This window comes from Mesoplodon bidens (assembly GCF_964165515.1).
Source record: "Mesoplodon bidens genome assembly, chromosome: 9".
NCBI lineage: Eukaryota > Metazoa > Chordata > Mammalia > Artiodactyla > Ziphiidae > Mesoplodon > Mesoplodon bidens.
This window is the reverse complement of record NC_138166.1, coordinates 16,390,729-16,403,303: the sequence shown is the minus strand read 5'-3', so window position 1 is coordinate 16,403,303 and position 12,575 is coordinate 16,390,729. Positions and strand designations below refer to the sequence as shown.

Below are 12,575 nucleotides of genomic sequence, written 5' to 3'. Positions count from 1 at the left end.
ACTGTCATGGTTTTAATGAAATTCTACCAGTTGGAACTTCCTATTTTTCATTCCCTAATTTTTTTTTAAAGATAATTACTTTATCTTTTTTAAAAAATTTATTTATTTATTTATTTATTTTTGGCTGCGTTGGGCCTTCACTGCTGCGCGCGGGCTTTCTCTAGTTGCAGCGAGCGGGGGCTAGTCTTCGTTGTGGTGCACGGGCTTCTCATTGCGGTGGCTTCTCTTGTTGCGGAGCATGGGCTCTAGGCTTCAGTAGCTGTGGCACGTGGGCTCAGCAGTTGTGGCCTGCGGGCTCTAGAGCACAGGCTCAGTAGTTGTGGCACACGGACTCAGTTGCTCCGCAGCATGTGGGATCTTCCCAGACCAGGGCTCGAACCCGTGTCCCCTGTATTGGCAGGCAGATTCTCAACCACTGCGCCACCAGGGAAGCCCCCACTCCCTAATGTGTAGGCAGCGTTCTCAGAAGCATCAGGTTGGGATCGCTTGGTGTTTAATACTTTTTTTTTTTTTTCCATTTACAGTTAAGACATAAATAGTCTTGGTTTCTTCTTGACCACTTTTAAAATTGAAAGTTAAGTATCAGCTAAGCAGAGATAAATAAGAACACATATCTATTGAATTTTAGGCCATTGTCTCTGTTATAATTGAATATATTCGTATTTGCAGCTATTTAATAGTTATCACCCATATTCACTAATAATGAAGAATAAAGCTACTTGCTTTTTTCTAAGTATTGATATGTTAGGATTAATGGGGTTAAATATTTTCTAATTTAAAAATGCCTTTTCACTGAAAAGAAACAGAAGGGCGGTCAGGAGAGGTGCCCTGGACATGGAGCCTTACCTGCTGCCCGGGCTTGATGGGGGAGAGCGTGATGCCCTGCGTGTTGATCACTGGCAGAATCTGGTTCCCGATGACCGTGGCGATGATCTGGCCCTGGGCGTTGGTCAGGAGCTGCGGCGTGATCGGCTGCACCTGAACGCCCTGAGTGCCGCTTGCTGCTTGGCCTGATGGCCCCGGATTCGGCATCAGAGGAATGGTCCCAATAATCTGCAAGAGACAGGCCCACAGGTGAGGTTCCGGGCTCTGTTCGGGGTCTGCACATGCACCTGAAGACCACTCATGCCCTGGCCGCTATCAGAGGCTCCCTGAGAGCCGATTCATAATCCTTGAACAGATCTGGAGATGCGGGTGTGGAAGAAAGTGGCAGAGGATGAGCCTCTGAAGGTGGACCGAGTGCATGGAGGGAAGGGGAACATATCTTATACAAAAATAAAATCACGGATGAACAGATACACACTACTATATATAAAATAGGTAAACAACAAGGACCTACTGTACACCACAGGGAGCTCTACTCAACACTGTGTAATAACCTATCTGGCAAAAGAATCTGAAAAAGAATAGATACATGTATATGTATATGAGTCACTTTGCTGTACACCTGAATCTAGCACAACACTGTAAATCACCAATACTCCAATATAAAATGAAAATTAAAAATAAATAAACTCAAGCATCAGTGAGGGCAGAAGCATGTGACCTGTGCCAGGGCAGCACAGATACCTGCTCTGTCGCAGCAGCAGATGGAGGGTAGACTCCCCACGCACTGCAGGCCCTCGTCTGGCTGGGGAGCCGCGCCCCTTCCCCACAGGGCCCCTCACACACAGTGCGCTCCCTTCCATCCTCTCCTCTGCTCGGGTCTCCCCTGCTGCTTCCATCCCTCCTTCCCTTCCCCGACATCCTGCTCCTCTCTCAAGGTCGGGGGCCAGCTCCCTGACACCCCAGCGGGACGAGGGTGCCCCAGCAGCACCCTGGTGCTCACAGTGGTTGAGAGCCTGGGTCCTGGAGTCAGGGACACAGGAGTCCACTTCCAGCACTGCCACCGCCTCTACAGCATTGTCAAGGAGCCTAAGCTTCCTGAAGGCTGGAGAGAACTGGGGTCCTAAACGAATATTTGAAACTCAAAATAGAGGTGGAATGACTACCGAGGGCTGAAAATTTTTTTAAAGTGCATTTTATTTTTTATTTAATTTTAAAAATAGATTTACATTAATTAATTAATTTATTTATTTTTGGCTGTGTTGGGTCTTCATTGCTGCATGCAGGCTTTCTCTAGTTGCAGCAAGCGGGGGGCTACTCTTCGTTGTGGTGTGTGGGCTTCTCATTGCAGTGGTTTCTCTCGTTGCGGAACACGGGCTCTAGGTGCACGGACTTCAGTAGTTGTGACTCGTGGGCTCTAGAGCACAGGCTCAGTAGTTGTGGCGCACAGGCTTAGCTGCTCTGTGACATATGGGATCTTCCCAGACCAGGGATCGAACCCGTGTCACCTGCATTGGCAGGCAGATTCTTAACCGCTGTGCCACCAGGGAAGTCCTAAAAGTGCATTTTAAATGATGTATTTTGAGCTGGCCCTAAAGGTTAGCAGGCCAAGGCTTCTGCGGCAGGTAGGGGAAGGCTGTTCTTTGCATCTGATAGCCTCTGTCTTCCGTAAGGGGATGGCGTGGAGCGGCACAGGAGAGGCCTGGCTGGATCCGATCACCGTGTGAAGGAGAAAGGGAGCACGAGCAGCGGCGTTTATAAGATCTGGAAACACTGATCACATTCGTGGACCATGTTCGTCCCTGTCCACTGAAACGGACAAATCTAATCTGTAAGCTTGCTGTGGGTTAGGGAGAAAAACAAAAACCTGATCTGTAGAAAAAGAAAATATGATCTCCGTTTCCCCATGTCATGGACTCTCCTGGGGAAAGCTGTGGAACTTGGGTTGGACGCTTTCCCTCCAGGTACCACAGGACGGCTATGCAGCTCTCCTCTGCTGGTGGTCTTCCAGGGCCGCTTCCCAGGTGTGAACTGTGGTGCCTCGGCCTAGGGGCCACCGCACCACATTCATAATACTGCCTTAGGAAGTGCTTTCGTGGATACGGTTTCCATTCATTCCACATTCTCACAACAGCTCAGTCCTGTGGGCCCTAGGCCTGCTCCTGTTACTTGATAAGACAGTGGAGGGTCAGGGAGGAGTTTGCAAGGGGCAGAGCTGGAGTCCAGGTCCGCCCCCCCCATATGCTCACTTTCTAAATGTCACCTGGCTCCTACCACAGGGAGGATACGGGAGGGCACCTGCTCTTAGGAAAGGCCCTGCATCCCGTTCGCAATTTCCCACCAGATGATCAGCTGCTTGTAGACTAAGTTTATAAACGATGCCGTTTTCTATGCCCACAGTACCCCAAGCAGGGCTTTGAACGCAGTTTCTCAATAACTGTCTTTGGAAAGAATGGTTTCTGGACTCAGCTGTCCCTTGGATTCCAGATACAACGGGCACCGCAGAGGACCTGCGAGACCACAGGATTCAGTGCCAAAGATCAGGACGGAGAGACGCCCCCCTCCTCACTTGGCAGGCCATGTCTCTACCACAAAAGCCCCCGTGGGAAGGCGCTAATGAAGGAGCTGTGCAAATATCTAGTCTCCACGGCAGTTGTCAATGGCTGCCGATAGAGGTCAAGTAATTACGTGAGTGGTCAGTGGTCAGTGGTCCCACAGGGGGTCTGCAGCTCTGCAGCCTCAGTGAGCAAGCCTGCGCCGTCCCCCCCAGCGGCCCTGGCCACGAGCGTGTCCCACCCGTGCCAGCAAGGTCAGGAGGAGTCCACATCAATAGATCAGGGCACGTAAGTACTTTATTGATGGCTGTTCCTGTGACCCCACAGGCAATGGCAGGAAGGCCTGGGGAGCAGGCTCCTCGTCCTGCTCTGATGCTGGCTGCTTCCGCGTTCCTCACTTGCACCATGAAATGTACAACCCCCCTTGCCCCCAGTGCCCTGGGAAAGCTCAGAAGCTGCCCCATCGCCTCTGGCTTCCTCGTGTCTTGGGCCTGGGAAGCCCTGCTCCACCTGATTGGGCCCAGTTGAAAGCCTACGGAAGGAAGCTGGATTCATTTAGGTGGCAGGGTTGAGGGTTCTATTTTAGGCAGGATGTCAGCGTGTTTAGCCTGGGAGAAGGCTTCAGAGGGAGGCAAGGCACCTGACAGCTACGGAACACACTGTGATGCAGGCGAGGCTTTCTGCTCCCGAGAAGACTGACACGAGTCGGTGCTCACCTGGCGGTAATGAGAGGCTCTTGCCTGCGTTCTGGGTGGAGAGAGGAAGAAAGGCAAACGCGAACATCTCACCAGCCTCTTCCCCAGGTGCAGCCTCAATTGCCAATACTGCACGGTGAGATTAAAACATGGTGCCCCTTTTTGTCCGCCCCCCTTTGTTCCTCTCTTCTTTCCTGGGCCCTAGCATCACTTACAGAGGGCAGGACAGCGCTAGTGTCAGAGCCAGAGGGACCTGCAAAGGCCTGACGGAGGGAACACGTTCATAGGAAGGTTGTGCCTGCGAGGGGGCAAGGCAGGGCAGGGTGATTATAAAGTCAGGAAGGCTTCCGTGAAGTTGAGCGTTTTTCATTTTTGTTCCTCTTTCAGGGGAGTTGGGATCATCATCTCAGCATGTCAAACACGTGGCAGTGCTTTGTGGGGAATTTTCTAATATACCCCAATACCTTACAACTCGCCCATTTTCATTTGCTCCCATGCATCCAAGTGTGGAGACAGTCACACACCGTGCTGTTGAAAACTTGTCAGATGTGCCAGTTTTGCTTAGGCGGCTCCGATTGCTTTCAGCGCTTCCGCAGATCGCACGGAAACTCCTCCTCGGACTCTGACTTCCAACAAGGAAATGAGAGGAATCCAGGCAGCAAGGCGGGAGGCTCTTTGACCTGGGAAACTCAGATTTTAAATGAAAGGCCTTTCGCTATTCAAGGGAAATATCTGCATCTACACATGTTGCAACTAAGTCAGGAAATCAAAACAGGTTTGAAAAGGCGATTTGAGGGCAAAGATAGAAAGAGGCCGTTTTTAAAACACCTGCAATTCTGGGACTAGCTTTCGGAGTTTCATTTTCTGGTTCCCAGAGCTAGGGATTTACTGCAAGGAGACGTCCTGATGGAAGGGCATGCCACTGAGCAAACAAGGCCATAGGCTGGGACTCCGGATGCAGGCACTGGACACGCAAGACAAATTCCAGCTCTCCTGAGATGCTGAGGACTCTGGCAGAGCAGTCTGGTACCTGCAGACCCTTCTCTATGTAAGGCACCAGGAACATCCAACCGGGGCAGGGGAGGGGGCGACAAGACAGGCACGTTACATGCAAAGATTCTAACAATCCAACGGAGAAATGATATACACCAAACGAGTGGCAAGGACTATCTGATAAAAATCTCTCTACTCATGTGGTCAGTGCTCAGAAAAATGCTGGGACCGAATGAGTGATTTCAGAGGAAGAAAGATGAAGATGGATGGCTTGGAAGACTTCATAGAAAAAATGGGGGTGGAACACGGGTCTTGGAGGTTAGGTGAGGATTTGGCAAGACAGAGAATCCATTCCAAACAGGAGGTGAGAGACATGGCGGTGGTGAGTTAACTAGTTTGCATGCAAAAGAGGGTTCAGACATTGAGCAAGTGACAGGTCGGCCTGGAAGGGTCAAATCCCCTCCAGGAAAGAGATTCCGATGAATGGTTTTTGAGGGGGGCCGTGGGGAAGGGTACTGAAATGGAGCTGTTTCAGCTGGGAATGTGACCATGTGGCAAGAATGGACTAGAGTGTCGAGAGACTACAGACCAGGAGATCAGTCGCTAGGATGCTACTGTAGTCATCCAAGTGTGAAGCAAAAGGCTTCAATGAATCCTTCATACAGGGGTTGCTTGATTCGTTGCCTTCCAGTTCAGTTCAAAAAGCATGGCCTATTTTATGCCTAGGTTGCAACATTAGAAAATTTTGAGTCAAGTTACTGCCCTATCAATCCCACAGCAAATAGCACAGGCATCGTTTGCAGTGATCCCCTCTGTCTTTGCCCTGAGTCCGAGGGTAATGATTCATCTCTGATGAATGCTTTAACCAGGAAGATGGTATTGTAATGATAATTTGTGACCTAGAAGAGTTCCAGCCTCTCTGACAGGGGACTTATTTGGTTGTTGCAGTTCATGTTCACTTGTCTCTTTGCTTATAGGAGTTAAGAGCATAAACTGCAATGGAGAATAAAGTCCGTGTTGTAAGAGCAACTAAAAACAATCACTAAAATGATTACTAGTGTTCATTAGCACGTTCCCCTATTTCCATAAGAATGAAGGTGGCTTATGTTATGTATCAGTGTGCTATCGTTATTCAGTAGTAGTTATAATTTAACCCACCATAAAGACTACCTTGTGATCGTGCCAACCCCCGGCAATTCAGAGCCACGTAACGCCTTGGGTTACCATGTGATCATTACGATGCCCTTATGGACCTCAGTCTAGTTGAGGTATTCAGTAGGGACGAATTATGACCGATGGAGGTGAACGGGTGCTGAATTTATTCACTGCTGGCATGTAGGTGTCATCAGCAGCGGTTGAGGGTGGTATCACAGAAGCCCGGGGCAACCAGACAAGTTGTCTGATGCGCCACATGTCGTAATAGTCTATGACATGCTGTTAAACTCTGCCACGGAGAATGTGATTACAGATGTCAATGTGACAAGTAATTCTGTTGCACATATCTTTAAGAAGAGGAAACCTGTCAATGCTGGAAATCGGTGACTTTGCACGGCTTTCAGTCCATCAGCAGAGGCGATTCTTTGCCCAATATTTGTGTAACCTCAACAGTTTTTGGTCAAGAGGCTTTTGTTCACACGGGGCATTACTGTGTCCATTCTCGAACACAGAGCTTCTAGCATCTGAGAGCCGAGGAGCTGGCAGTGAGCCATCACCAGTCTCCTTCCCCTCGTTTTCTGGTCTGGTCACAGTCACTGTTCTCTCTTCCTCCAAGGGATGATTTTTGTCTTCTTTATATAATACGTTCATTTCAGTCTCATGGGCTCCCAGGTTTAAGATTAAACTCACTTAGAGTTATGTTGGCAGCTCTGATTAGGATGTTGATCCAGGAAGAGTAGGAGAATGCAACCATTTCTCAAACAAAATTTATTTTTGTGACATGCAATCTAGTGCCTTCTTGCACATAGCTATGTTCAAGATGGGGAACAAGAGAAGTGTGAATATTTAGAGGGTTTCTATTGGAGAACCTAAACCAGAGATAGTAAAGGCATGAGGATAAGCAGATGAAAGAGTTGAATTAGAGGAAGACACTCAACAAAGGACAAACAGATTTAATCTTGCAGGCAACACCAATCAATTGGCCATGGCTTCCTGGAGCTCTGGAGGTTCCAGGTTCAGGAAGACACAGTGCCTTGATTGATTAATAATATCTGGCAAGGGTATGGGCATAGGAAATGGTGGTGTGTCTGAAGGTGGCATAACTAAAGGCCAGGACATGAGACAAATTACCTTAGACCTACTGGCAAGAAATGGATGACTCACAATTTCTTAATGAGTAACTGTGAGAAAGAGCTTTTTACAGCATATGTTTTAATGCTTATTTTATGGGTATAGATAAGTATTCCACCTCTGAGAATAACCGCCTGCTCAGTGTTTCTCACTGTCAGTTAGAATTAAGATCCCTCTACTATTTGGCTTCAACTTTAGAAACACACTCACAGACAAGAGTAAAGAACTGGAGGTGTCACGATCTTTAAAATGTCACTTTGACTCACATTATGAGAAGGATAATCTGCATGAAAACTGATGTAAAAACAGCAATAACAACAGTAAAAAATCCTCTTCCCTAAAAGCTTCTTAAAAGCCATTAAAGGTAATTTTTCTTAATAATGTTTAAGAGATAAAAGAGAGAGAGAGAGGAAAAAATGTCCCCACTGGTTGGGTTCAAGTGTAGGCTTTGCCACTAACTAGTGGGAAATTGTTGGTGAATTATTTCACCTCTTAGAACCTCAGTCTGCTCATCAATAAAATGGGAATAATAATGTACACTTTATAAGGTTATTGTGCAGACTAATTAAGTTAACATATGCAAAGCACCCAACACGGTGCTCTAACAATCAAAGAGGTATTCCATAAATGTTTGTTCATACCTTCATTTTTCTTACATGCTTTTGTGGTAATTCCTGGGCTTTTGCACTAAGTTGCACAAAAGCTTTTTTGAATTTTTCTGGATGTTATAATTTCACTATGAAAAGACTTTTTACCCTGAAGAACAGAAAACAGTAGTTGACCAGAACAGAAAACAGAACAGTTGACCAGAACAGAAAACAGTAGTTTCTTGTCTGGTCACAGAATGCAAAGTTGGGGATTTTGGTGGAGGCATCAAGATTCAATAGGTGCTTCGTTCCAAAGGAGGGACTAGCTCTTCATGCTTTTACAGAAGACATTTCTGAAAACCAGTGAGATAATCCCAGAACTCAGGCACTCATGGTGAGGGTAGATAAAGAGAATTTTTGAAATTCTGTGTGTCTTCCTCACTCTCAGGGATGGGGCATGGGATGCTTTCTCCTCTCCTCAACATTCATAAAAGCGCTTGAATAAGTATTGTCTCCTCGATTTGGGGTATATACACCCGAAGAATCTAGAGGTGAGAAGCAGTGGCTTTAAGAGCTGACAGGGGAGGAGAGAAAAAGGCAGGGAGAGGAAGGGGAAGAAGAGAGAGAAAGAGGAAACGGAGCTCCAGTGCACTGGCACCAGCTGCGCTCCCAATGATAAGTGAGATGTCTGTGTTTCCCTGGACTCACAGCCATGGGTAGGAGCCGTTTAAAGTCCTCGTCCCAGAGGAGCACCTGAGCCATGGGCACTGGGACAGCATCATGGAGACAGCCCTGAGGAGTGGGCTTGGAGAAAACCAAGCCGAGAGGGGAGTGGGCAGCTGGAAGATGTGCCCTTGGAAGGTCCCAGCGGGGCCTGGGGAGACCTCAGGAGCGTGCCCCCGAGAGTCGGCTTGAGCCATCGGTCGGCCCAGAGAGCAGAAGCCATCGTGCTCAGCAAAATGGGGCCATTCTTACTCCCCATCTGTCCTCTCCCCACCTCAGCCTGACCTGTCAGAAACAGCGTCTGCAGGCTGAGGGAAGGAGAGACATTCCAATAGGGGAAGAAAGAGGGACTGGGCTACCCTTTTCCACGGTGGCAATAGCAGGAAGGAGGCCCAGCTGGGGCCGCTGGTGGTGCGGAAATCTGTTAGTTTCCAAGTTTTGATTTTTGTTGGGGGACTGGGCATCTTATTTGCAATTTAAAGTGACCACAGGAGACTGTATTCCTCGAAAAGCAGTCATGGGGCAAGATCCCCCGCTCTCATCCAGGGGGAGGGGAGGGCCTATGGCCACCAGGAAGGTTGAAAGGGACAGTGGGAGCCTCTGCTGATGGTCCCCCAAGTAACAGTCTGTCCTCTTTCCCCACTTAAATGGGAAGGGGGTTGATAATCATAAATTACTGCATAAAGGAATTTAACTTATGTCTCCCCGTCTCCCACTCCTCTGGGCTAACTCACCATTGTATGTGCAAGGGAAGTCAAATGTGACCTTTTCATTTTTAAATTTAAACATTTTGGGCCTATATTTAAGTAACTTGGCTAAATTAAACGTGACCTCATTCGTGAATATTAGCAAGTATTTTCTAAGCCACTGCTACCTGTTGATTTTAAAAGCAGGTACAAATGGGGACCGTCTTGACCTTAATTATTAAGGTCAATCAATAACACTAAAAAAGGAGACCTTGTGCATCACAGTGTCACGACTTTGTTAACTAAGGATGCTTGAAAAATAGAGGAGAAAGGGAAGCAAGAAGAAGACATGGAGGAAGAGAGGAGAGAATTTAACAAGCTACCAGAGGTGGAGGATTCAAAATTGTGAGCAGAATATACATTTCCCCATAAACTATGAATTCAGTTTATTTCTGAGAAGTAGGAGCTGCTGCTATTCATAGCACTGATTGTTGATGTTTCTGGACTTAAAAATGGATACTATTGAAATGCCTTAGTCGCTGAAGTTCTTCTGAAGCTTTTGAAAACCTGACAAATCTAACAGGGAAAGCCGGTGCATGCCAAAGGAGAAAATAGTGAACGATACCTAGGAGAAGGTAGGTCAGAAGGGTCAGGACCACTTCGACATGGTCATTTGACAGTTATGTTAGCAAGATTATCCTCATTAGTAATCAGCAGTATTTCCAAGGTATAGTAATGATGTGCTTTTATGGGTCTCCATTTCCTCTCTCATCTTTAATGAAACCCAAGACTCTCCCCAAATTCCCAAACACACTGTGAAAACAGTCTTTTGTTTAATTGTTGAGAAAGAAAAAAATCTAATGTGTATGCCTTTGTTTTCCACTTACAAGTGACAAGGCAGGGGTGAAAGGATTCTAGTAGATCTCAGTGATGTAAGATGGGACGAATTAATGTCAATTCCAAAGGTGTTTTACAGGAACCATTTGCTTATGGAGCACAGGCAGCCCATTAGCAGTAAACATCGTGGAAGGAACTCCACATCTCAGGGAACTGACAGGCCTCCCAGGCAAGGGTCCACTCAACGATACAATGATCATTCTTACTGGACCTGAATCTTTCTCGAGTCCTTTGGCAAAATGAATTTAGCAGCTGTAGCCCTGTTCTGAACAGTGGACAGTTCCTACTACAACAATACTACAACGGAATCTGGCAAACTCAACACTCTAGAGGGGAGTGCTTTTTATTTGTTTTGTTTGTTTTAATTTAAAATTGTAAGATGCATCATATTTGTTCTTAAATATTTTACTGTATTTGTGAGATTTGCTAGTTTCTCTTTTGTTTGGGTTCCCACTCAAGTGTTAACAAAAGCTTTGATCCAGAGTATAATCAAAAGATTAAATTAAATTTATACAAGTTGATATTACAGGGAAATGAGAAAGAAGTGAGGAGGCATCGTAACTGCCCACATGGCTTATTCCTGGAGTTGCTGGTGGACAGGGATCGGTGCCCAGGAAATGAATCCTTTTCTTAAACACAGTATAGGGACCCACCATCAACACAAATTTTAAAATTATATCTTGAGTTATATGTTTACTACACTGAAAAGCATATTGGCAAGCTTTGGACTATTTAGGGGTTCTTGATTTCTCTATGGCATTGTTTTTCCTTTACTGCTCTGCTTACTTTTTATGCAACTAGAAGGTGGGATGAGGAAGACAGAAGAGGGGAGACTAAATTTAGCTAAATGTTAGCTCAAGGTTTCACTGGGCATGATGTTGGAACCAAAGGTTGACTGGCTTCATCTGTGATTGGAAAGAAATACTCAGTGATGCAAAGAGGTTCTCCCAGCAAAACTCAAGTAATCAAGACTCTCACCGCGAATGCAATTCACCTTGGGCAAAGGAAGTGGAATTTGGAGAGATCTTTTTGGAAATGGACAGAGAGCTTGCCACTTTCTTCTATGCCAGTCTTCTCCTTGGAAATGTATTGCATATGGTTAGCATATATCCAAAGGCTTGGAGTATGTGAGTTTGGTTGTTTATACAAATATTAATACTTTGCATATTAAAAGTATGCCTATGTGAATGAATAATACAGACATATTGGCAGAATTTTCGATGCAATTTTCTAGCAAGAGGGAAAAAAAAAAACCCACCTCCAACTTTGTCTGGAAAAGGTAGGCAATTGTCTAAACCTATCTGCCTTATTCTGAATGGTTTAAAATTAGGCGTGTTGTTTTATTTGTGCATTTACTCATGTACAAATTGATCACTTACATGCTCACTCACCCACCACTCACTCAGCAAATCCCAGTGCCCAGCACTGGGCCACACCACGTTGCTCTCATTCCCACTGTAGAAGCCTGGGGAATTATCCAGCTATCTGAACCCATGAAGATCCTTTCTTTTGGATTAATAGGAGCATTCTGTATATCTCGCCAAATATGGCACCAGCAACCTGCTGATGAAAAAGAAAGCCTAGGCTCCCAGTAGTGAAGACGGTCAAGACGGCAGAAGTTTACACACATCTAAAACCCTGCTGTTGACAGGAGTCCTGTCTGCTCTTTTCTGTAACTGTCAATGACTTGAGGGAATCTCCTGAGGTCCCTCCTTCTGAGGAATGACTGCATATTCAGATGTGTTATTGGACGGCTGAATTCACCCTTCACTGAACTAGGTTCTTATATTCTCCTGAAAAGTGTTAGTTTTTAAAAATGATTTTTGAAGAAGACAAATATTATGAAAAATTGATTGCTACATTGTATTTACTGAGGGCCCATCATGTGCCAGGCACTGTTCTAGATTCGGGGAGTCTGAGAAATATCTGACAATCCTAAATTTTGTTTTTAAATAACTTTGATCGTGAAAAAGAAGATAGCTAAGGGGCTTCCCTGGTGGCGCAGTGGTTGAGAATCTGCCTGCCAATGCAGGGCACACAGGTTCGAGCCCTGGCTGGGAAGATCCCACATGCCGCGGAGCAACTAGGCCCATGAGCCACAACTACTGAGCCTGAGCGTCTGGAGCCCGTGCCCCGCAACAAGAGAGGCTGCGACAGTGAGAGGCCCGCGCACCGCGATGAAGAGTGGCCCTCACTCCCCCCAACTAGAGAGAGCCCACGCACAGAAACGAAGACCCAACACAGCCAAAAATAAATTAAAAAATAAAATTAAAAAAAAAAAGAAAAAGAAGTTAGCTAAAAGGCCTAATAAGGGCTGGGTTATTTATG

General features: G+C 46.3%; 1 protein-coding gene across 1 annotated transcript in view; it reads right to left on the bottom strand.

Moving 5' to 3' along the window:
• POU6F2 (POU class 6 homeobox 2) overlaps positions 1-12,575 on the bottom strand; it is a gene marked incomplete at its 5' end in the record, with an annotated part of 481,865 nt that overhangs the window by 22,775 nt on the left and 446,515 nt on the right. Inside the window, one exon of the mRNA XM_081244434.1 lies at positions 847-1,053. Coding sequence (XP_081100560.1) covers positions 847-1,053 — 207 coding nt within the window. The remainder of the gene's footprint in view (positions 1-846; positions 1,054-12,575) is intronic.